General features: G+C 44.7%; 1 protein-coding gene across 1 annotated transcript in view; it reads left to right on the plus strand.

Moving 5' to 3' along the window:
• Nucleotides 1–20,259, plus strand: part of zgc:195282 (uncharacterized protein LOC100192223 homolog) — a 45,123-nt gene extending 24,864 nt beyond the window's left edge. Inside the window, exon 4 of the mRNA XM_068030307.1 lies at nucleotides 19,598–20,259. Within this exon, the coding sequence (XP_067886408.1) occupies nucleotides 19,598–19,677 (80 nt within the window). The 3' untranslated portion in view covers nucleotides 19,678–20,259. The remainder of the gene's footprint in view (nucleotides 1–19,597) is intronic.
• The last annotated feature ends 3,998 nt before the right edge of the window (nucleotides 20,260–24,257 follow it).

The raw sequence follows: 24,257 nt of genomic DNA on the forward strand, positions 1-24,257 counted from the left end.
GGTTACTGCGCAAAGTAGGAGCTCGTAGTGTAGGGGGTAACATATTAGCATGGATAGAAGGTTGGCTGGCTGGCAGAAAACAGAGAGGATGCAGAAATGTGTCCTTTTCTGATTGGCAGGATGTGACGAGTGGAATCCCGCAGGGGTCTGTGCTGGGGCCTCAACTTTTTACAATTTATATCAATGACTTAGATGAGGGGAGTGATGGCATGGTAGCTAAATTTTGCAGATGATACAAAGATAGGTAGGAAAGTATGTTGTGAAGAGGACATAAGGAGCTTGCAGACAAATACAGATAGGTTGAGTGAATCGGCAAAAATTTGGCAGATGGAGCATAATGTGGAAAAATGTGAAGTTGTTCACTTTGGCAGGAAGAATAAAAAAGCAGAGAATTTCTTAAACGGGGAAGACTGCAGAATTTTGAGGTGCAAAGAGATCTAGGTGTTATGGTGCATTATTACAAGAGGAATTGAAAATAAAAGTAAGGATGTTATATTTCAGTTATACAGGACATTGGTGAGATCACATCTTCAATACTGTGTGCAGTTTTGGTCTCCTTATTTAAGGAAGGATGTAACTGCGTTGGAGGCGGCTCAGAGGAGGTGTACTAGATTGATAGCTGGAATTGTCTGATGGGTTGTCTTATGAGGAAAGGTTGGACAGACTGGGCTTGTTTTCACTGGAGTTTAGAAGATTGAGGGGAGACTTGATTGAAGTATATAAGATCCTGAACGGTTTTGACAGAGTGAATGTGGAGGGGATGTCTCCTCTTGTGGGTGAGTCCAGAACTGGGGGCATTGTTTGAAAATTAGGGGTTGCCCTTTTAGGACAGAGTCGAGAGAAATCTTTTTCTCTCTGGGGGTTGTGCGACTTTGGAATTCTCTGGGTCCCTTGCTGTTTGTGGTAAATATTAATGATTTGGACTTAAATGCGGGAGGCATGATGGAGAAATTTGCAAATGATACAAAAATTGGCCATGTAGTTGATTGTGAAGAGGATACCTGTAAACTCCAGAATTATATCAATGGTTTGATTGAGTGGGTGGAAATGTGGCAAATGGAATTCAATCCAGAGAAGTGTGAGGTAATGCATTTGGGGAGGGCAAATAAAGCGAGGGAATACACAATAAACGGGAGGATATTGAGAGGGGTAGAAGAGGTGAGAGATCTTGGAGTGCATGTCCACAGGTCTCTAAAGGTGGCAGGACAGGTGGATAAAGTGGTGAAGAAGGTATATGGAATGCATTCCTTTATTGGCCGTGGTATAGAATACAAAAGCAGGGATGTAATGCTGGAACTGTATAAAACGCTGGTTCGGCCACAGTTGGTGTATTGTGTACAGTTCTGGTCATCACATTACAGGAAGGACATAGTTGCTCTGGAGAGAGTGCAGAGGAGATTCAGAAGAATGATGCCAGGGCTTGAAAGTTGCAGCTATGAGGAAAGATTGGATAGGCTAGGGTTGTTTTCCTTAGAGGAGTGACTTAATTGAGATGTACAAAATTATGAGGAGCCTAGATAAAGTAGACAATAAGGACTTCTTTCCCCTAGCAGAGAGGTCAATTACCAGGGGGCACAGATTTAAGGTGACTGATAGAAGGATTAGAGGGGACATGAGGAAAAACTTTTTCACCCGCAGGGTGGTGAGTGTCTGGAATTCACTGCCAGGAATGATGGTGGAGGCAGAAACTCTCTATTCTTTCAAAACTTACTAGATGGGTTGCACCTGAACCGGAACGGGACCAACATCCTTGCTGGGAGGTTTGCTGGTGCTGTTGGGGGGTGGTGTTTAAACTAATTGGCAGGGGGATGGGATACAGAGTGGAGGTACAGTAGTGGGTGATGCGCAGCCAAATGTTGAAGAGAAATTAAGTCAGTCTGGAAGGCAGAGCAAATATAGACCTGGTAAGGCACAAGCGAATAATGCAAGGCTGGATTGCATCTATTTTAACGCAAGGAGTCTTACAAGTAAGGCAGATGAATTGAGGGCGTCATTAACACATAGGAATATGATATTATTGCTATCACAGAGACATGATTGAGGGAAGGGCAGGACTGGCAGCTCCGTATTCCAGGATATAGAACCTTCAGGTATGACGGGGTGGGGGGTGGGGTGTAAAAGAGGGGGAGGCATTGCACTATTGATCAAGGAGTCAATTACTGCAGTAAGGAGGGATGATATCTTAGAAGGTTCCTCAAACGAGGCCATATGGGTAGAATTAAAAACAAAAAGGGGGCAATCACTTGGCTGGGAGTGTATTACAGGCCTCCAAATAGTCAAGGAGAGATAGAGGAGCAGATATGTGGGCAAATCTCAGAGAGGTGTAAAAATAATAGGGTAATAATAGCAGGGGATTTCAACTTCCCCAATATCAACTGGAATAGTCTTACTGCAAAAGGCTTAAAGGGGGCGGAATTCTTAAAGTGCATACAGGAGAGCTTTTTGAGCCAGCACGTAGAAAGTCCTACAAGAGAAGGGGCAGTTCTGGACCTAATCCTAGGGAATGAAGCCGCACAAGTGGTAGAAGTGTCAGTGGGGGAGCATTTCGGGGATAGTGACCATAACTCTAAGATTTAAGGTAGTTGTGGAAAAGGACAAAGATGGACCAGAAATAAAGGTACTGAATTGGGGGAAGGACAATTTCAATATGATAAAACAGGATCTGGCCAAAGTGGATTGGGAACAGCTACTTGTAGGAAAGTCTACACCAGACCAATGGGAGTCATTCAAAAAGGAAATAGTGAGAGTTCAGAGCCAACATGTTCCTGTAAAGGTGAAGGGTCGGACCAACAAGCCCAGGGAACCCTGGGGATGTCAAGGGATACAGAGGATTGGATAAGGAAAAAAAAAGGAGGCTTATGGCAGATTCAGGGGGCTGAAAACAGCGGAGGCCCTAGAGGAGTATAGAAAGTGTAGAGGGGGTACTTAAAAAAAAGTAATTCGGAGAGCGAAGAGGGGGCATGGTGGGCAAGATAAAGGAAAATCCCAAGGCATTTTATAAGTATATTATGGGCAAGAGGATAACCAGGGAAAAAGTAGGGCCCATTAGGGACCAAAGTGGCAATCTGTGTGTGGAGCCGGAGGACGTAAGTGAAGTTTTAAATGATTACTTTTCATCTCTGTTCACTATGGAGAAGGACAATGTAGGTGTAGAGATCAGGGAGGGGGATTGTGATATGCTCGAACAAATTAGCATTGAAAGGGAGGAGGTATTAGTGGTTTTAGCGGGTTTAAAAGTGGATAAATCCCCAGGCCCAGATGAGATGTATCCCAGGCTGTTATGTGAGGCAAGGGAGGAGATAGCAGGGGCTCTGACAAATTTTCAAATCCTCTCTGGCCGCAGGTGAGGTGCCAGAGGACTGGAAGACAGTGAATGCGATACGATTATTCAAGAAGAGTAACAGGGATAAACCAGGTAATAACAGGCTGGTGAGTCTAACCTCAGTGGTAGGGAAACTATTGGAAAAAATTCTGAGGAACAGGATTAATCTCCACTTGGAGAGGCAGGGATTAATCAAGGATAGTCAGCATGGCTTTGTCAGGAGGAGATCGTGTCTAACAAACTTAATTGAATTTTTCGAGGAGGTGACTAGATGTGTAGATGAGGGTAAAGCAGTTGATGTAATCTACATGGACTTCAGTAAGGCTTTTGATAAGGTCCCGCATGGGAGATTGGTTAAGACAGTAAGAGCCCATGGGATCCAGGGCAATTTGGCAAATTGGATCCAAAATTGGCTTAGTGGCAGGAGGCAGAGGGTGATGGTCGAGAGTTGTTTTCGTGATTTTAAGCCTGTGACCAGTGGTGCACCACAGGTATTGGTGCTGGGACCCTTGCTGTTTGTGGTGTACATTAACGATTTAGACGTGAATATAGGAGGTATGATCAGTTAGTTTGCAGATGACTCGAAAATTGGTGGTGTCGTAAATAGAGAGGAGGAAAGCCTTAGATTACAGGATGATATAGATGGGCTGGTAAGTTGAGCAGAGAAGTGGCAAATGGAATTTAATCCTGAGAAGTGTGAGGTGATGCATTTTGGGAGGACTAACAAGTCAAGGGAATATACAATGGGTGGTAGGACCCTAGGAAGTACAGAGGGTCAGAGGGACCTTGGTGTACTTGTCCATAGATCACTGAAGGCAGCAGTACAAGTAGATAAGGTGGTTAGGAAGGCATATGGGATACCTGCCTTTATTAGCCGAGGCATAGAATATAAGAGCTAGGAGGTTATGATGGAGCTGTGTAAAACGCTAGTTAGGCCACAGCTGGAGTACTGTGTACAGTTCTGGTCACCACACTATAGGAAGGATGTGATTGCACTGGAGAGGGTGCAGAGGAGATTCACCAGGATGTTGCCTGGGCTGGAGCATTTCAGCTATGAAGAGAGACTGAAAAGGCCAGGGTTGTTTTCCTCAGAGCAGAAAAGGCTGAGGGGGCTCCTGATTGAGATATACAAAATTATGAGGGGCATAGATAGGTTAGATAGGAAGAAACTTTTTCCCTTAGCGGAGGTGTCAATAACCAGGGGGCATAGATTTAAGGTAAGGGGCAGGAGGTTTAGAGGGGATTTGAGGAAAAGCTTTTTCACCGAGAGGGGGGTTGGAATATGGAACACACTGCCTGAAGGGGTGGTAGAGGCAGGAAACCTCACAACATTTAATAAGTATCTAGATGAGGACTTGAAACTCCATAGCATACAAGGCTACGGGCCAAGTGCTGGAAAATGGGATCAAAATAGATAGGTGCTTGATGGCCGCACAGACACAGTGGGCCAAAGGGCCTGTTTCTGCGCTGTATAACTATGACTCTATGACTCTATGTACATGCACCAGAAGTGCTGTAACCTGCAAGGCTATGGACCAGGTGCTGGAAGGTGGAATTAGATTGGCCGCACAGACATGACAGGCTGAACCAGCCTCCTTCTGTGCTGTAATTTTTCTATGGTTCTATGATTCTAAAAGCACAACTGGTTCACTAAGTTCCTTAAGAAGAACATGTTACCCCTACCTGGACTGGCCAACATGTGACACCAGTCACACTCTCTGTCGTTGACTGTTAATGCCTTCTGAAGTGGGCACAACTAGTATAAACCAGCACACTGAGAAATAACAACCCAGGCATCAAATCAGGATAAGATGTAGGTAATAAAACCAAAAGGTGCTGGAAATACTCAGCAGGTATGGCAGCATCTGTGGAGAAAGAAGCAAAGTTAACGTTTCAGGTGAGTTCTGATGAAAGGTCACTGACCTGAAACGTTAACTCTGCTTCTCTCTCCACAGATGTTGCCAGACCTGCTGAGTATTTCCAGCACTTTTTTTTTTCAGATTTCCAGCATCTGAAGTATTTTGCTTTTATTAAGATGTAGGTAACCCCAGCCCAATCATTTCTGCTGTAATGTTGGTTCAAAGCTGGACATCATGTGGAATTTCAGTTTCAAAGGGCTGGATTTTGTTCTCCCGCCGGCGGATGCAGCCATTCACAGGCCCCAATGCCACCACCACACACGGCTCACATCGCTGTGATCTTGTGTCTGGTGGGAAATTTGCATATGCTCGGCGGCCACCATCCCCCACCAATCACGTGTCATGTGGCGGGAGCGGCATTGGCGACACCGTTCACAGCGTCATCTGTTGAAGGAGCAGGTGCTGGCGCCATTTTTATAAGGCTGCCAGCCCTGCAAACAGCACAACATAGTGCAGAGCTGACCTCTTCCCCCCTCCTATACAGTACATAGTGCAGAGTTGACACCTTCCCCTCCTATACAGTACATAGTGCAGAGTTGACACCTTCCCCTCCTATACAGTACATTGTGCAGAGTTGACACCTTCCCCCTCCTATACAGTACATTGTGCAGAGTTGACACCTTCCCCCTCATATACAGTACATAGTGCAGAGTTGACACCTACCCTCCTATACAGTACATTGTGCAGAGTTGACACCTTCCCCTCCTATACAGTACATAGTGCAGAGCTGACCTCTTCCCCCCTCCTATACAGTACAGAGTGCAGAGTTGACACCTTCCCCTCCTATACAGTACATTGTGCAGAGTTGACACCTTCCCCTCCTATACAGTACATAGTGCAGAGTTGACACCTTCCCCTCCTATACAGTACATTGTGCAGAGTTGACACCTTCCCCTCCTATACAGTACATTGTGCAGAGTTGACACCTTCCCCCTCCTATACAGTACATTGTGCAAAGTTGACACCTTCCCCCTCCTATACAGTACATAGTGCAGAGTTGACACCTTCCCCCTCCTATACAGTACATTGTGCAGAGTTGACTCCTTCCCCTCCTATACAGTACATTGTGCAGAGTTGACACCTTCCCCTCCTATACAGTACATTGTGCAGAGTTGACACCTTCCCCCTCCTATACAGTACATTGTGCAGAGTTGACACCTTCCCCCTTCTGTACAGTACATTGTGCAGAGTTGACACCTTCCCCCTCCTATACAGTATATTGTGCAGAGTTGACACCTTCCCCTCCTATACAGTACATTGTGCAGAGTTGACACCTTCCCCCTCCTATACAGTACATAGTGCAGAGTTGACACCTTCCCCCTCCTATACAGTACATTGTGCAGAGTTGACACCTTCCCCCTCCTATACAGTACACAGTGCAGAGTTGACACCTTCCCCCTTCTATACAGTACATAGTGCAGAGTTGACACTTTCCCCCTTCTATACAGTACATAGTGCAGAGTTGACACCTTCCCCCTCCTATACAGTACATTGTGCAGAGTTGTCACCTTCCCCTCCTATACAGTACATTGTGCAGAGTTGACACCTTCCCCCTTCTATACAGTACATTGTGCAGAGTTGTCACCTACCCCTCCTATACAGTACATTGTGCAGAGTTGACACCTTCCCCTCCTATACAGTACATTGTGCAAAGTTGACACCTTCCCCCTCCTATACAGTACATTGTGCAGAGTTGACACCTTCCCCTCCTATACAGTACATTGTGCAAAGTTGACACCTTCCCCCTCCTATACAGTACATTGTGCTGAGTTGACACCTTCCCCCTCCTATACAGTACATTGTGCAGAGTTGACACCTTCCCCCTCCTATACAGTACATAGTGCAGAGCTGACCTCTTCCCCCCTCCTATACAGTACAGAGTGCAGAGTTGACACCTTCCCCCTTCTATACAGTACATTGTGCAGAGTTGACACCTTCCCCCTCCTATACAGTACATTGTGCAGAGTTGACACCTTCCCCCTCCTATACAGTACATTGTGCAGAGTTGACACCTTCCCCCTCCTATACAGTATAGTGCAGAGTTGACACCTTCCCCCTCCTATACAGTACATTGTGCAGAGTTGACACCTTCCCCCTCCTATACAGTACATTGTGCAGAGTTGACACCTTCCCCCTCCTATACAGTACATAGTGCAGAGTTGACACCTTCCCCCCTCCTATACAGTACATTGTGCAGAGTTGACACCTTCCCCCTCCTATACAGTACAGACTGCAGAGTTGACACCTTCCCCCTCCTATACAGTACATAGTGCAGAGTTGACACCTTCCCCCTCCTATACAGTACATAGTGCAGAGTTGACACCTTCCCCCTCCTATACAGTACATAGTGCAGAGTTGACACCTTCCCCCCTCCTATACAGTATATAGTGCAGAGTTGACCCCTTCCCCACCTCGGTGGTGCCAGCTTTCCTTGCACATAGCGCTGAAGATCAGGAACTGAAGGTAGGATCACTGTAGATTACATTTTAATTAATGTAAAGATGTAATTTACATTTGCAAACACAGGTCCCATCCTGAAGGGGCAGCCACGGAGCTTCCCCGCCGCCGGGAAGATCGGGCCTGGCAATCAGGGTTTGCTTTCATTAAGTCACCCCTTGTATCACTGCCGCTCTGATTTTCCAGCCCCCTCCGCCACGGAACCCGATGTCGGGAGGAGAGCAAAATGCGGCCCAAAGTCTCTTCTTCACAGTGTGGCCAACATCCATTGTGCACTAAGGCACTGCCGCCATGCTAAGTGGAACAGACTAAAGACAAATCTAGCACCCAAAAACTGGCGATGACAGCAGAATTGTATATTGCCACAATCATCTCTTACTCTTCCAGCGCCATCAAAGCAGGAGGCCAGCCCTGGTTCAATGCAGAGTGTAGAAGGACCTGCCCAGAGTAGCATCAGTCAAGCCTTAGAATGAGGAATGAACAGAGTGAAGCTGCTACACAGGGTTACCTGCATCCAAACACCACATACAACAGGCTATCGACAGAATAAGCTGTCCTAGAACCAAAGAATCAGAAAAAAGGTTCTGTACCCTACCACAACCAGTTGAGAATGGCTGGATAGCAAGGAAACTATTGGGAGGAGGAGGTGGCTCCATGAACATTATCACCCTCCACCATGGAGCCCAGCCTATGAGTGCAATAAGCACGGCTGAAGTGTTTGCAAGTGTCTTCAGCCAAAAGTATCCAGTGGATGATCCTATTGAGAATAAACTTTTAACAAAGAGACAGTGGTTAGATTACTGAAGAAGAAAACACTCAATCATATTGGATCACATAATACTTAAAAGCCACACAAATTGTAAGGTCCAGCTGCCAAACTATGTGCACTGTGGGAAGTAATTTTACAAAGTCAGACTGAGGACAAGGAGCCCTGTCTGCTGGAAGTGCATATTAGGGTTGCAATACATGGCCCTCATGATTGGATTGTGAATCATGCAATGCATGATCAAGCATGCAACCAAAAGCCTGAAGTGCCTTCTCTTGGGTGAGGCTCCTTTCGAGTGGTTGTTCTCATTAAATCACCCCTTGTATTTCAATACATTCTTGTGGATTTGTTGATTGCACATTTTTGCTTCTGTTTGACCAAATGGTTGTTCTGAATATCAGTCGGAGGACAGCAATTATCGTGAGATCATGCCCACTGGTGCCTTCTGCAGATATCTCTGCCAGAGTATTTGGGGTTGGAGTGGGTACCTAATTTAGTTGGAGTGGGCGGGTGCCCACACCACAGGGCACCTGCCAGCCCATACAGGCTGGAAACCCAACTCCCATGCCAGTTGATTTCTAGGTATATCTGGGTCCTAGTAGAGTCTGCAGCCATTCCATCAGGCCGCTGCTGCAGTAATGAAGGGACTTCAAACAATTTTGGGAGCTTTGGTTTTTGCTGAAAGAAATTGGGGTGCATTTTTAAAACAGAGAAACTCTGTTGCCAACCAAAAAGGTTAAATAAAACAAAGGTCTATTACTGCAACAGATTCAATACTATATAAGAAAATTAATTAATACCGCAAAAAAGGGACCATCTCGTTTGACTTTAAGTGGAATTAAATTATAGAACCGTTTATATATTTAGGGAAAGAGAATGGGGGGAATTTTATGCTCTCTCCGCATCGGGTTTGGAGGTGGGGAAAGCATAGAATCGGGCGAGATGGTTGAGAGGGGAACCCTGCCACCTTTCCACCTCCACTCAAATTAAGTCCGGGGCTGGAAGGCCTGCGAATGGCCTTCCTGCCCCACTGCCAATTGAGGCCCTTAAATGAGCAATTAATGCCCAAGTAAGGGATTATGCCTCCACCGCCAGAATTAGGCCAACGGCAGGTAGGCCTGTCGCCGCACAGGGAGCATGCCAAGCAAACCCAGTGCCTGAATGAGGGACCCGACATCAGGAATAGGGGTGCCCACTGAGAGCCACTCCCTGCCCTTGCTGCCGACCCCCTCCTGCATCCCCTCTCCCGCAACCCCCACTCTGAGAAAGTCCTCCTGTAGACACTTACATGTGGCCTGGGTCCAGGGCCTCAGGTGAGTGCTCTACCAGCAGCAGCCACTGCCCCTGTGGTGGTGCTGTTTAGTTAAGGAGCTGCCGGCCAATCAGAGGCAGACGGCACTTCCGTCGCCATGGTTCTTTATCCCAGGGAAGGCCCACCGCTGTCCACTTAAGTGCCTAATTGGCACTTGATCGGTGGGCCTTGACCAGAGGAGGCGGCACGCGGCTCTTGCTGGCACTTTTGCCGGTGGTTGAGACCCTTGTCGCCCAGATAAAATCCCGGCCAATATATATCTAAATAATATGTGATGTAACTGTACACTTTTGTCACACATTGCATCCAGAATACATTGGCAAGTCAGGGTTGTTGATTATAGCTGTGTACACATTGGGAACTGTGTACTATTTGGGGATTGAAATAATTTGGCCTTTGACTTGAAACATGGGGATATTAAAAGGCCCTCTACCTGCAGGGTAGGGTAGCCACAGTTATAGATAGATGTACAGAAACACAGGCACATATGAAAACATTCACAAACACATGGACATATACAAACATAGAAAACATAGAAACAGGTGCATTGTGTGTATATTGGCAGGCTTCCTCAATAGTTTTCTTTCTTATTTGCTGGGTGTCCACATGCATTACCCTTACAAGAAGTTGCTCCAGGCACTTGGTAATACAACACTGTAATTGACTACTTGGAGATGTCTGCCATCGTCTGAGATGAATGGTCTTCTGACTTACCCCTTCTTTTCTGAAGGCATGACAGAGAGCAGCAACTCACAAAGAATCACAGACGTAAACACACACTTCACACTGAGTGTGTCGCAGTGTCCCTTGGTAATTAGGCTGGCATTCCTTCAGCCCCACATTTTCCTCCAAAGTGAATGTTGGTGCAGACCACAGATGTCTCTGTAATGGCACAGCCTTGTCAACAGATGACCATCTTATTGGACTTGAAAGCTCAAAGCAAATTTTAGTGATCAGTTTTACCCTCTCACTTTACATAGAATTAACAGCACAGAACCAGGCCATTCGGCCCAACAGGTCTATGCAGGTGTTTAATGCTTCACATAGCCTCCTTCCACCCTACATCATCTGGCCCTATCAGCATATCCTTCATACATGACTATGGTATTTTCTCTGTCAGACATCATTCCACATGTTGCCATGACAAAGAGAGCTAAAGGCACATACTCCAGTTCTGGCTGGGAGAGCAGAGGCTGGGACGTCAACCTGCAACTGTCCAGTCACAAACTAGCTATCTACAGATGGCAGCCTCAGCCGCAGGCACCACTGACCACTGCATCCAGATACACATCGTCACTTACCACAGACTTCACTGGGCAATACAAAGTACGTATTACAGCACTTTTTCTTAAGCAGACCTTCCAATCTCAAAGAAAACAACAAGTCTTGGAACCAGCAATTGGAAAAAGAACTCAGTTGGGAAAACAGCTGGCTTCCTAAAGAAAATTGCTGGTGTTAAATGTGCAATAAGTGAGATGTGGAAGGTCCACGATGAGGCAGTTTAGCCGGGATTTAGCCGACAGGTGTACAACATTGAAAGGTTTAACCATACAATGACAGGAAATCTGATCAGCAAAGTTAGAACATATAGAACATAGAACATACAGCACAGAACAGGCCCTTCGGCCCACAATGTTGTGCCGATCCTTTGTCCTCTGTCAAGGACAATTTAATCTATACCCCATCATTCTCCTTTATCCATATACCTATCCAAAAGCCTTTTGAAAGTCCCTAAAGTTTCTGACTCAACAACTTCCCCGGGCAAGGCATTCCATGCCTCGACCACTCTCTGGGTAAAGAACCTTCCCCTGACATCCCCCTTATATCTCCCACCCTTCACCTTAAATTTATGACCCCTTGTAACGCTTTGCTCCACCCGGGGAAAAAGTTTCTGACTGTCTACCCTATCTATTCCCCTGATCATCTTATAAACCTCTATCATGCCACCCCTCATCCTTCTCCTTTCTAATGAGAAGAGGCCTAGAATGTTCAGCCTTTCCTCGTAAGACTTATTCTCCATTCCAGGCAACATCCTGGTAAATCTCCTCTGCACCCTCTCCAAGGCTTCCACATCCTTCCTAAAATGAGGCGACCAGAACTGCACACAGTACTCCAAATGAGGCCTTACCAAGGTCCTGTACAGCTGCATCATCACCTCACGGCTCTTAAATTCAATCCCTCTGCTAATGAACGCTAACACCCCATATGCCTTCTTCACAGCCCTATCCACTTGAGTTGCAACTTTCAATGATCTATGCACATAGACCCCAAGGTCTCTCTGCTCCTCCACATGCCCAAGAACCCTACCGTTAACCCAGTATTTTGCATTCATGTTTGTCCTTCCAAAATGGACGACCTCACACTTTTCAGGGTTAAACTCCATCTGCCACTTTTCAGCCCAGCACTGCAACCTATCCAAGTCCCTTTGCAGACGACAATAGCCCTCCTCGGTATCCACAACTCCACCAACCTTTGTATCATCTGCAAATTTACTGACCCACCCTTCGACTTCCTCATCCAAGTCGTTAATAAAAATCACAAACAGGAGAGGACCCAGAACTGATCCCTGCGGCACGCCACTGGTAACTGGGCTCCAGGCTGAGTATTTACCATCTAAGACCACTCTCTGCCTTCTATCAGTTAGCCAATTCTTAATCCAACTGGCCACATTCCCCACTATCCCATGCCTCCTGACTTTCTCCATAAGTCTACCATGGGGGACCTTATCAAATGCCTTACTAAAATCCATGTACACCACATCCACTGGTTTACCCTCATCCACTTGCTTGGTCACCTGCTCAAAGAATTCAATCAGGCTTGTGAGGCAAGACCTACCCCTCACAAAACCGTGCTGACTGTCCCGAATCAAGCAGTGTCTTTCCAGATGCTCAGAAATCCTATCCCTCAGCACCTTTTCCATCAACTTGCCTACCACCGAAGTAAGACTAACTGGCCTGTAATTCCCAGGGTTGTTCCTATTCCCTTTCTTGAACAGGGGCACAACATTTGCCACCCTCCAATCACCTGGTACCACCCCCGTCAGCAGAGAAGATGAAAAGATCATTGCCAGCGGCTCTGCAATTTCATCCCTTGCTTCCCATAACATCCTTGGATATACCCCGTCAGGCCCGGGAGACTTGTCTATCTTCAAGTTATTCAAAAACCCCAACACATCTTCCCTCCTAACGAGCACTTCCTCGAGCTTACCAGTCTGTTTCGCACCGTCCTCTTCAGTAATACACCCCTTCTCATTCGTAAATACCGAAGAGAAGTACTCATTCAAAACCTCACTTATCTCTTCCGGCTCAACACACAGTCTCCCGCTATTGTCCTTGACCGGACCTATGGTCCCCCTGGTCATCCTCATATTTCTGACATACGCGTAAAAGGCCTTGGGGTTTTCTTTTATCCTACCCGCCAAGCATTTTTCATGCCCTCTCTTAGCTCTCCTAATCCCTTTCTTCAGATCCTTCCTGGCCATCTTGTATCCCTCCAGAGCTATGCCTGTGCCCTTTTTCCTCAACTTTATATACGCATCCATCTTCTTCCTAACAAGACTCTCAACCTCTCTTGTCAACCACGGTTCCCTCACATGACCATCCCTTCCCTGTCTGACAGGGACATGCTTATCAATGGCCCCTACTATCTGCTCCTTGAAAAAGTTCCACATTTCGACCGTGCCCTTCCCTGCCAGCATATGCTCCCAACTTATGCTCCTCAGTTCCTGCCTGACAGCATCATATCTACCCTTCCCCCAATTGTAAACCTTGCCCTGTTGCACATACCTATCCCTCTCCATTACCACAGTGAATGCTACAGAATTGTGATCACTATCTCCAAAGTGCTCGCCCACCAACAGCTCTATCACTTGCCCTGGTTCATTACCTAGTACCAAATCCAATATTGCCTCCCCTCTGGTCGGGCAGTCTACATACTGAGTCAGAAAAGCTTCCTGGACATACTGCACAAACACTACCCCATCCAAACTATTCGATCTAAAGAGTTGCCAATCAATATTTGGGAAGTTGAAATCCCCCATAATTACTACCCTGTGACTTCTGCTCCTTTCCAAAATCTGTTTCCCAATCTGCTCTTCCACCTCCCTGCTGCTATTGGGGGGCCTATAGAAAACTCCCATCAAGGTGACTGCTCCTTTCCTGTTCCTGACCTCAACCCACAGTGCCTCAGTCGGCAGATCCTCCTCGAAAATTCTTTCAGCAGTTGTTACACTATTTCTAACTAACAATGCCACCCCCCCACCTCTTTTACCACCATTCCTAATCTTATGAAAACATCTATAACCAGGTACCTCCAAAAACCATTCCTCCCCCTCACCTATCCACGTTTCAGTGATGGCCACAACATCGTAGTCCCAAGTGCCCATCCACGCCTTCAATTCACTCACCTTATTCCTGATGCTTCTTGCGTTGAAGTATACGCACTTTAACCCTTCTCCGTGCCCATCTGTCCTCTGTGACAGTGCTACCTTCCCCAATACCTCACTACACTCTTTGTCTTTCTGAGTGGACCCACTGGTCCCTGGATTACAACTCAGGTTCCCATCCCCCTCCCAAACTAGTTTAAACCCTCCCGAACAGTACTAGCAAACCTCCCTCCCAGGATATTGGTGCCCCTCTGGTTCAGATGCAGCCCGTCCTGTTTGAACAGGTCCCATCTTCCCCAGAATGCAGTCCAATTATCCAAGAACTGGAAGCCCTCCCTCCTACACCATTCCTGCAGCCACGTGTTCAGCTGTGCTCTCTCCCTATTCCTAGCCTCACTATCACGTGGCGCCGGCAACAAACCAGAGATAACAACTCTGTCCGTCCGAGCTTTCAGCTTCCAGCCTAACTCCCTAAACTCACTTCTAACATCTGTGCCACCCTTCCTTCCTACGTCGTTGGTGCCAATGTGCACCACGACCTCTGGCTGCTCCCCCTCCCCTTTAAGGATCCTGAAGACGCGATCACAAACATCACGGACCCTGGCACCAGGGAGGCAACAAACCATCCGTGCGTCTCGCCTGCGCCCACAGAACCGCCTGTCCGTACTCCTCACCATCGAGTCCCCGATGACTAGTGCTCTCCCATTCTCCCTCCTTCCCTTCTGAGCCACAGTGCAGGACCCCGTGCCAGAGGCCCGGTCACTGCAGCCTGCCCCCGATAGGCCGTCCCCCCCAACAGTATCTAAAACTGTATACTTGTTGTTGAGGGGAACGACCACAGGAGATCCCTGCACTGACCTCTTCCCACCTCTAACTGTTACCCAACTGCCTTTGATTTGTGGAGTAACGACCTCCGTGTAGCTTCTATCTATCAACCCCTCAGCTTCCCGAATGATCCTCAGTTCATCCAGCTCCAGCTCCAATTCCCTAACACGGTCTGATAGGAGCTGGAGACGGATGCACTTCCAGCAGGTGAAGTCGGCAGGGTCACCGGAGGTTCCCCTCACCTCGAACATTCTGCAGGAGGAGCAATACACTACACTGGCTGCCATTTCTTTTATTCAATTACCCCTTAGTTAAGTACAACTATAGATATTAACAAAAACAGTAAATAGCTTACCTGCTCAGTCCTTTTTGGTTAGAGGAGGAGGGTAAAAAGGGTCTTATTATTAGGTTAGAGGAGGAGGATGGGTGGGAGACACTACATGTGTAGTGGCTCGGGTTTACTCAGCTCCGCACCTTTAAGGAAAATACCTACCCAGGAGTCCTCGCTGCCGACCAGCTTCCGGTTCCTCCGGCGCCAAAAGAAACTCAAAGACAAGGAAAACAGTAAGTAAAACAGTAAGTACTTACTTTTAAAACACAGCTCCTGATGCCTTCACTCACCCAACGAAGAGTCGCTACCTTCTCCTGCTGCTCCGCCGGGAAATGAGCTCATGAGCAAAAAGTTCATGAGCAAATGCTCAACAGCCATGCAGTAAATTTCTCAGTATACTATTTTTACACAGATATTAATCTTTTTAAATAAACAAAACTAAATAAACTAAAGTCAAGTAGAAACAGGCAGGTAGTGCAGGAGCCCCCTGAGTGTATCCCACCCTCCAACCAATATTCAGTTCTGAATACTGATCAGAGTATGGTTCATCTGGGGTGTGCAGCCAGATCCAAGCCCATGGCACTACAGGTGGCTCAGCTGTGCAGGGGAGTACAAGGAAGACTGAAAGAGAAGTAGTGATAGGTGATTTGGTAGTTAGGAGAATAGACAGGCAATTCTGTGGCCACAGACATGAATCCAGGATGGTGTGTTGCCTCCCTGGTGCCGTGTTGCCTCCCTGGTGCCAGGGTCAAAGATGTCACTGAGCGGCTGCAGAACACCCTGAGAGGGAGGGTGAACAGCCAGCAGTCATGGTACACATTGGTAAGAACGACATAGGTAGGAAGAGGAATGTGGCCCTGCAGTCAGAATTTAGAGAGCTGGGTAGGACATTAGCAATAAGGACCTCAAAAGTAGTAATCTCCAGATTACTCCCAGTACCATGTGCAAGTGAGTATAAAAATAGGAGGATAGAGCAGATGATATGTGGCTGGAAAGATGGTGCAGGAGGGAGGGCTTTCGATTCTTGGGACATTAGGATGGGCTGTGAGGGAGATGGGACCTATCCAGGCTGGACTGGTTGCACCTAAATACGACTGAGTTCCTTGCAGGGCAATTTGCTGGTGCTATTGGGGAGGGTTTAAACTAACTTGGCAGGGGTGTGGGAACCAGGAGGAAATATCAGAGAGGAATACCAAGGTGCACAGAATACTGGAGGAGATAGATAGCACTAAAGTAGGGAATAGTAAATTATTAGGTGGGGTCAAAGTAAGGGAGAAAGTAATATGCTAAATCAGTGTTAATGTGCATATGTGTGAATGCACGGAGTGTTGTTAATAAGTTGTTAATAAGGTAAGCTACAGGCGCAGAATGACATGTGGAAATATGATGATGTGGCCATACAGAGACCTGGCTCAAAGAAGGGCAGGACTAGGTGTTAAATATTCCTGGATTCAAGGTGTTCAGGAAAGATAGGAAAGAAAGAAAAGCAAGAGGAGTGGCAGTATTGATTAAGGAGAGCATTGCAGTGCTGCAGAGAGAGGATGTCCCAGAGGACAGAATTTATTTAGCTAGAGCTAAGGAATAAAAAAGGTGCAATTACATTGTTCGGTGTTGGCTATAGGCCACCAACTAGTGGAAAAGATGTAGAGGAACAAATTTGCTAGGAAATTAGGTACTTTAATTATCCAAATATAGTTTGGAATAGTAGTAGTGTAAAGCACAAAGAGGGACAAGAATTCCTAGAATGTGTTCAGGAAAATTTTCTACAGCAGTGTTTCCAGTCCAACGAGAGGGGAACCACTGCTGGACCTTGTTCTTGGGAATGAGGTGGACCAAGTGGATCAAATATCAGTAGGAGAACATTTAGGAGAAAGTGATCATTATATCATAAGGTTTAGGTTGACTATGGAAAAGGACAAAGAACAATCTAGAGTAAGAATAATTAACTTTAAAAGCCAACTTCCTTTAAGAAAGGATCTGGGCCGAATAAGTTGGAATCAAAGGTTGACAGGAAAAGCTGTAGCTGAACAATGGGCTACTTTCAAAGAAGAGATAGTTTGGGCTCAGTCAAGGTGTATTCCCTCAAAGGTGAAAAGTAGGGCAAACAAATCCAGAGCTTCCTGGATGACAAAAGAGATAGAGATCAAGATGAAGCAGAAAAAGTGTGCCTATGACTGATGTCAGGTGGATAATACAATGGAGAACCAGGCTAAATATAGAAGGTTCAGAGGGGAAGTGAAAAAGAAAAGAGAAGCAAAGAGGGAGTATGAAAAGAGACTGGCAGATAACATAAAAAGGAATCCCAAAGTCTTCTACAGGCATTTAAACAATAAAAGGGTGGCAAAAGGTGGAGTAGGGCCAATTTGGGACAAAAAGGGGATTTATGCATGGAGGCGGGAGAATAGCTGAAATGATAAATGAAAGCTTTGAATATGTCTTTACCAAGGAAGAAGATGCTACCCAGGCCAAGGTGAAAGAGGAGGTAATTAATACACTAGAAGGATTTAAAATTGATAAGGAGGAGGTATTAGACAGGCTGTCTGTACTTAAAGTTGGTAAAGCACCAGGGCTGGACGAGTTGCATCCAAGGATGCTGAGGGAAGTGAGAGTGGAAATTGTGGAGGCACTGGCCATAATTTTCTAGTCTTCCTTAGAATCAGGGGAGGTAGCAGAGGGCTGGAAAATTGCAAATATTACACCCTTGTTCAAAAAAGGGTGTAAAGATAAGTCCAGTAATTACAGGCCAGTCAGTTTAACGTCGCTGGTGTGGAAACTTCTAGAAACAGTAATTCAGGACAAAATTAATAATCACATGGACAAATGTGAGTTAGTTAAGGAAAGCCAGCATGGATTTGTGAAGGTAAAATCATGTTTAACTAACTTGCTGGAGTTTTTTCAAAAGGTAATGGAGAAGGTTGATGAGGGCAATGCTGTTGATGTGGTGTTCATGGACTTCCAAAAGGCATTTGTTACAGTGCCGCACAACAGACTTGTGAGCAAAGTTATAGCTTATGGAATAAATGGGACAGTAGCAACATGGATATGAAATTGGCTGAGTGACAGGAAGCAGAGAGTAGTGGTTAATGGATGTTTTTGGGGTTGGAGGAAGGTTTGTAGTGGAGTTCCTCAGGGGTCAGTGTTGGGACCTTTGTTCTTCCTGATATATATTGATATCCTAGACTGTGGTTTACAAGGCACAATTTCAAAATTTGCAAATGATACAAAACTTTGAAGCATTGTGACCTGTGAGGAGGATTATGTAGAACATCAAAAGGACATAGACAAGTTGATAGAATGGGCAGACAAGTGGCAGATGAACTTCAATGTGGAGAAATGTGAATGGCAGGAAGAACATGGAGAGACAATATAAAGTAAAGGGTGCAACGCTAAAGGGGGTGCAGGAGCAGAGGGACCTGGGTATATATGTGCATAAGTCATTGAAGGTGGCAGGACATGTGAGAACAATTAATAAAGCATACAGTATCCTAGGCTTTATTAATAAGGGCATAGAGTACAAGAGCAAGAAGGTTATGTTTAACTTGCATATGACACTATTTCGGCTTCAGCCGGAGTATTGCATCCAGTCTGGGTGCCTCACTATAGGAAAGATGTGAAGGCATTGGAGAGAGTGCAGAAAAGATTCACGACAATGGTTCCAAGGAATGAGGAACTTCAGTTATGAAGATAGTTTGGAGAAGTTGGGACAGGTTTCCTTAGAGAAGAAAAGGTTGAGAGGAGATTTGATAGAGGTATTCAAAATAATGAGGGGTCTGGACAAAGTAGATAGAGAGAAACTGATCCCACTCATGAAAGGATTAAGAACGAGAGGGCACAGATAAAAAGTAATTGGCAAAAGAAGGAAAAGCGACATGAGGCCAAACTTTTTCATGCAATGAATGGTTAAGGTTTGGAATGCACTGGCTGAGAGTGTGGTGGAGGCAGATTCAGTCAAGGCATTCAAAAGGGAATTAGACTGTTATCTGAAAAGGAAGAATGTGCAGGGTTACGGGGAAAAGGCAGGGGAATGGCATTTGGGGAATTGCTCATTTGGAGAGCCGGGGCAGACACGATGGGTCAAATGGCCTCCTTCTGCGCTGTAACAATTCTGTGATTCTGTGAAATAAATAAACTTACACCTGCACACACAGGACTGTCGAACAAGAATGCTGAGTAGTGTGCATAAACTTCAGAAGTGAATTTTCTACTGTCCAGTCACTTGGTTATTGAGTCCTTTCATTTTCATTTATCATTCCCTTTTATCTTGTTTCTATTTCACTGTAGGAGCAAGACGACCAACATCTCGATCCGCTCTTGGAGCAACTGGATCCAATGTTCCAGTTGAGAAACCCAGCAGCACTTAGAGCCATCCAGCTTAAGGAAGATTTGCAGCTTCCATTCCAAAGTAAATTAGAACAGCGGCACAAAAAGGGAACAATTTGTGAAGAAAACTATTAAGAGCTTTAGAAAATAATTAGCTGTTATGTGCCATTATTGCATAAATGAAGAAACAGATGAAAATCATTTGATCTCAGACAATCTTATGGTTATGTAGTTTTGCCATGTGATACCAAGCTGGTAGCTTCAGAATGTCTGATACTAATACTGTGATCCTTGTTTGTACCCGGTCTTCTGCCACCTGTTTGTAAGTGATGAAATCCAGTTTTCAGAGGACAATATAAACACCTCCGATTCATCACAAAGTGGCTCAGTGAGTTCATTCCTTCTACCTGCCATATTAACCCTGTTGATAGGAGATCAACTGCTGTGGATCTGATCTCTGCAGACCTGTTTATGCCACAATTATTCATTTTCGGAATCCAGTGCAGTGACCAAAATATAGACCATTATTTGCAGCTACATGTTAGTAATAAATGCAATAAAATGTAATTTTACTGGTAAGAATTTTATATCTTTCTATAATAAAGATTTATATTTGTGCCCACTTCCTGCCTGCGCCCCTTGTCTTCCTGTTGTCACATTTCTGCCATACTTTTTATGTCAACTTTTCCTACTTTAAATTCCATTTATAATACAAAATCCCTACATAAACTAATCACTGATTGTGAAATCAGGACACTGGGTTCTTACAATTCTCTCAATGCTTTCTGATAAAGAATTTCAATGCCTTTTTTTCATCTGAAATTCCTTGTCTCTAAGGGTTTAACCAATATAACAAAATTAAAAAGTACATATTTCACAGTAAGAATATTAAATGTGTCCATTGAATTGTCTCTTGTATATTTTAAAGCCTTCATTAAAATATTTACTTAAAGCCCTCTGCCTCTCCTAAAAGCCTGATAATTTGAGCTGTATTTGGATTGTGCAGTACTAAACACCTCATTTCCTGCGATGCATGCCTTCAGTCAGTTCTACTAAGGATCATTTTTCTTTCAGAATTAGTTAAACAAAGGCTAGAGGACAAATATCAAAAGTTTTATGAGGTAAAATTCATGTTAGATGTATTTTTAACAAAGAGATGTGTGTTGGGTATGAAAAGTTCAATACTAATGGGTTACACTTGTGAGGCAAAGATCCTAACTTCTAACACCTGAGACAGCAGAAGAGAGACAGAGAAAAAAGCAGACATGCAGTTTCCTTCCTCATTCTAATTTGATTTTATTTTAAAAGGTTGAATTCTGAAAGCAAACAAAGTCTCTTTGAGGGAGATGGTAGGGTATGAGGGGTGGTAAACTGATTCAAGGTGAGGGCCCTTTGGCCTCTCACTGCCTGTCCTTGGAGAAGTAACTGAGAGAGAGTGAATGAAGAGTTAAGGGTGAGGTGAGTGACAGTGCAGCAAGGAGAAGGAAGGCTAAACAGGTTGAGGACATAATAGTATCAAGGGGATGGAGCAAGCATGAGTTATTAGTGAAATGGATGGGAAAGGATCCTTTAAGGACCTTATTTTCCTCACAACCCCCATCCCAAATGCAGTCTTTGCTAGCTCCTTTCCTCACCACACCACAAGGAAAGAGGTAAAGGACAGAACGGGAAGCAAAAATAGGAGTTAAGGGAAAGAAGTACAGAAGAAGATTGTACTGTAAGTTTCCTACATTGCAACAGTGATTACACTTCAACACTACTTTGTTGGCTGTAAAAAGCTTTGGATATACTGAGGTCATAAAGGTTGCTATATAAATACAAGTCTTTATTTGAAGAGAGAGAGTTGGAACCAGGGAATGAGACACATAGAGATATCAACACAAAGACAGCAGAGGCAGGTAACAGATGACATCTTCCCCCTTACCTGTTATGATCAGGTGAGGAGGGGTCACAAGCCCCCCTCCTGTACTTCCTCTTATTTGACCACAACAGGGTTTATTCCTTTTTTTAACCAACAGATGTGCTTACCACTTCAGTGAGTGTTTTACCTTTTACCTTTGTTGTGATCGTCTAAGAACCAATCGGACAGGTTTCTTGAGTTTAAACAAGAAAGAGTTAAGTTTATTATACTTAAAAGTCTAAACCCGATCTAAATAAAACAATAAAATTATGCTAAACTTTCACGTACACACACACGAGAATCATATGCACGCAAATAGATTATAGATTGCTGAGGAATAGATTTCTGTTGGATTAGAGTCCAGAACAAATAAAAATAATACACAGTCTGTGTTGTCTGGTGACTTGAGTGGTCTTCCAGTTGAATTCATAGTCCTGAAGTTCTGCGTTGATAGTTGGCCTTGGAGGCAGTTGAGCAGAGGGCTTCCTTCGCGGTGTCTTTTCCTGTATCTAGCAGCCGGCAGTTAGGCTTCGCACACCCCCCAGGCCTTCTGGAGAGAGAGAAAGAGAGAGAGACAGCCCTTTTGGCTTCTTCCCAGAATGAGTCACTGGCTTGTCTGCTTGTCTAAGGGAAACTCCCTGCTTTCACAGAGATGGACAGATGGTCACATGACTGTCTCAGTGTATTCTCTGGTACCTTCTAATGAGATTTAAGTTTAGGAATTTCCATTTCTCAACCTCATGGTGCCAATGTTTTCCCCTGAAGGGGTTCACCCTTTCAATATTAATGTCCCAGGATGGCTTTGAATGTCTTGCTAATGAAAGCAATCTCAGGTAGCTCAATCAATAGGGCAAGCCATTGTTTTAGGTATAACCTAATGAGACATGTGTCTCCACTCTTAATGCCTTGAAATGTGCAAGGTTTTCAAATGCAAATGGTGACAGCTATTTTTAGCTGTGGCAAAGTATTTGTAAAAGTTGCCTGTAACATTCCAGTTTTCCTCCTTTTTCAAGTTTAATGTAAGTTTCCAACCGATGAATTAAAATTACTCATTTGTCATAGCATGTTTTCTTGACATACCTATTTCTGCACGTTTGATGTAGAAAGGCACAGATTACATCATCATTTTTCCCTTCCTTAACCAACAGTACAAGGCAACCTAAAAAGTAAGTTAAGGGAAGCAACTTAGTGGATTTAAGATAAGTGAAACTAAGTTAAGAAGCATTGCAAATTTTGTAGATGGTAACAAAGGATTACACAGGGACACAGGCAGACTAGCAGACTAGGCATAACAGTGGCAGATGGAGTTCAATGTAGTGAAGTGTGAGGTCATCCACTTTGGATCCAAGAAACACAATTGGAATATTTTCTTCATGGTGAAAGACTAGGAGCCTTGGAAGGGCAAAGGGATTTTGGTGTCCAGGTGCACAAGTCCCAGAAGGATTCCACCACCACCCCCATCAACCCTTCTATTAATTAAATTCATGACTGCCAATGAGTTACTCTGGCATGGCTTTACCCCAGTGAGAGACTTTGGTGGTTATTTTGGGGAAAGGGTGAAGACAGCGTTATGGACAGAATTGAGAGAGAACTGAAACCCCAGTTCTTTTTCCTTTACTGTCCATAATCAGTGTCTTTTTGCAAAGGAAGATACATGTGTTTCTTAACTCCTAAGTGTAGGGCCAATTTGAATAATGAGTAGCACACTTTTCATGGGTTTAAATAAAGAGTATTATTTTTATTCACACTTTCACCGTGAAAGTCTAAGGCTATGTCACTCACTACTCATACATACACTCGAGAAAGAAAACTGTTAAAGAGGACAGTACACTCTTACAAATTGCAAACAAAGGACTAGTTCGTAAGTCATGCGATTTGGCTCGTCTTGGGGAAAAGGCATGTGTTGCGGGCCTGGTGAGAAAGGCGTTTTCACTCGTCAAGTGTAGTTAGGTGAATTCGATAGCCAGAGTCGGATAATGAAATTGTTACAGGATTCTCTCAAAGAGATGTATTTTCAGCAGGTTGTGAAATTAGTTGCTTGTAGTCTCGTTACCAGGAGGTTGGTTTTCTGTACTGGTAGACTTGAAAAGGAACAGTTTCGGCGACCTTAAGATGTAACAGCCTCCAGTTCTTTTAGGGCACGGTGGTACTGCCTGGTCTGCTTGCTGCTTTTTTCCTGCAATCTGTATTTTAAAAGATTTTTAAAAGGAGACCGACATGGCTGCCTCACCACATGACTTTTCACAGTTTCTTTTCCAAATATGGTGAGGACTAGGTTGATTAGCCAGATCCTGGTTTATTGTTGTATGACATTCATCCTGAGGAGGATTAAGACAATCACCTGCTTTGTTTCAGGAGAAACCCATTCAATATTAAGAATATCTCCAGATGGTTTCAGGATGGACATTGATGACACCTCTTAGTCTGGAAGGTATCCTTTTGTTCTTTCAGAAAGTGAGTCAGTTTGTGAATACACAGATCAGGTCAGCTGACCTTCGGTGGCCATCTTTGCAGTCCATGTCCACTTTTAATTGTGGTTCATTTAAAATAAAAGAAAAATTCAATCCCAGAAGATGCTATGCTGAATATAGTCTATGTTTAAAGTTATGAATAGAACATGCCTGTACTGGACATGACAACAGGCACCATGGAGGTGCATTACTAATAAAACACACCTATTTAATGTCTGGATTTAGCCCACATTCTTGAGGCTAATCACTG

The sequence above is a fragment of the Heterodontus francisci genome, chromosome 4 (assembly GCF_036365525.1).
Source record: "Heterodontus francisci isolate sHetFra1 chromosome 4, sHetFra1.hap1, whole genome shotgun sequence".
Lineage (NCBI taxonomy): Eukaryota > Metazoa > Chordata > Chondrichthyes > Heterodontiformes > Heterodontidae > Heterodontus > Heterodontus francisci.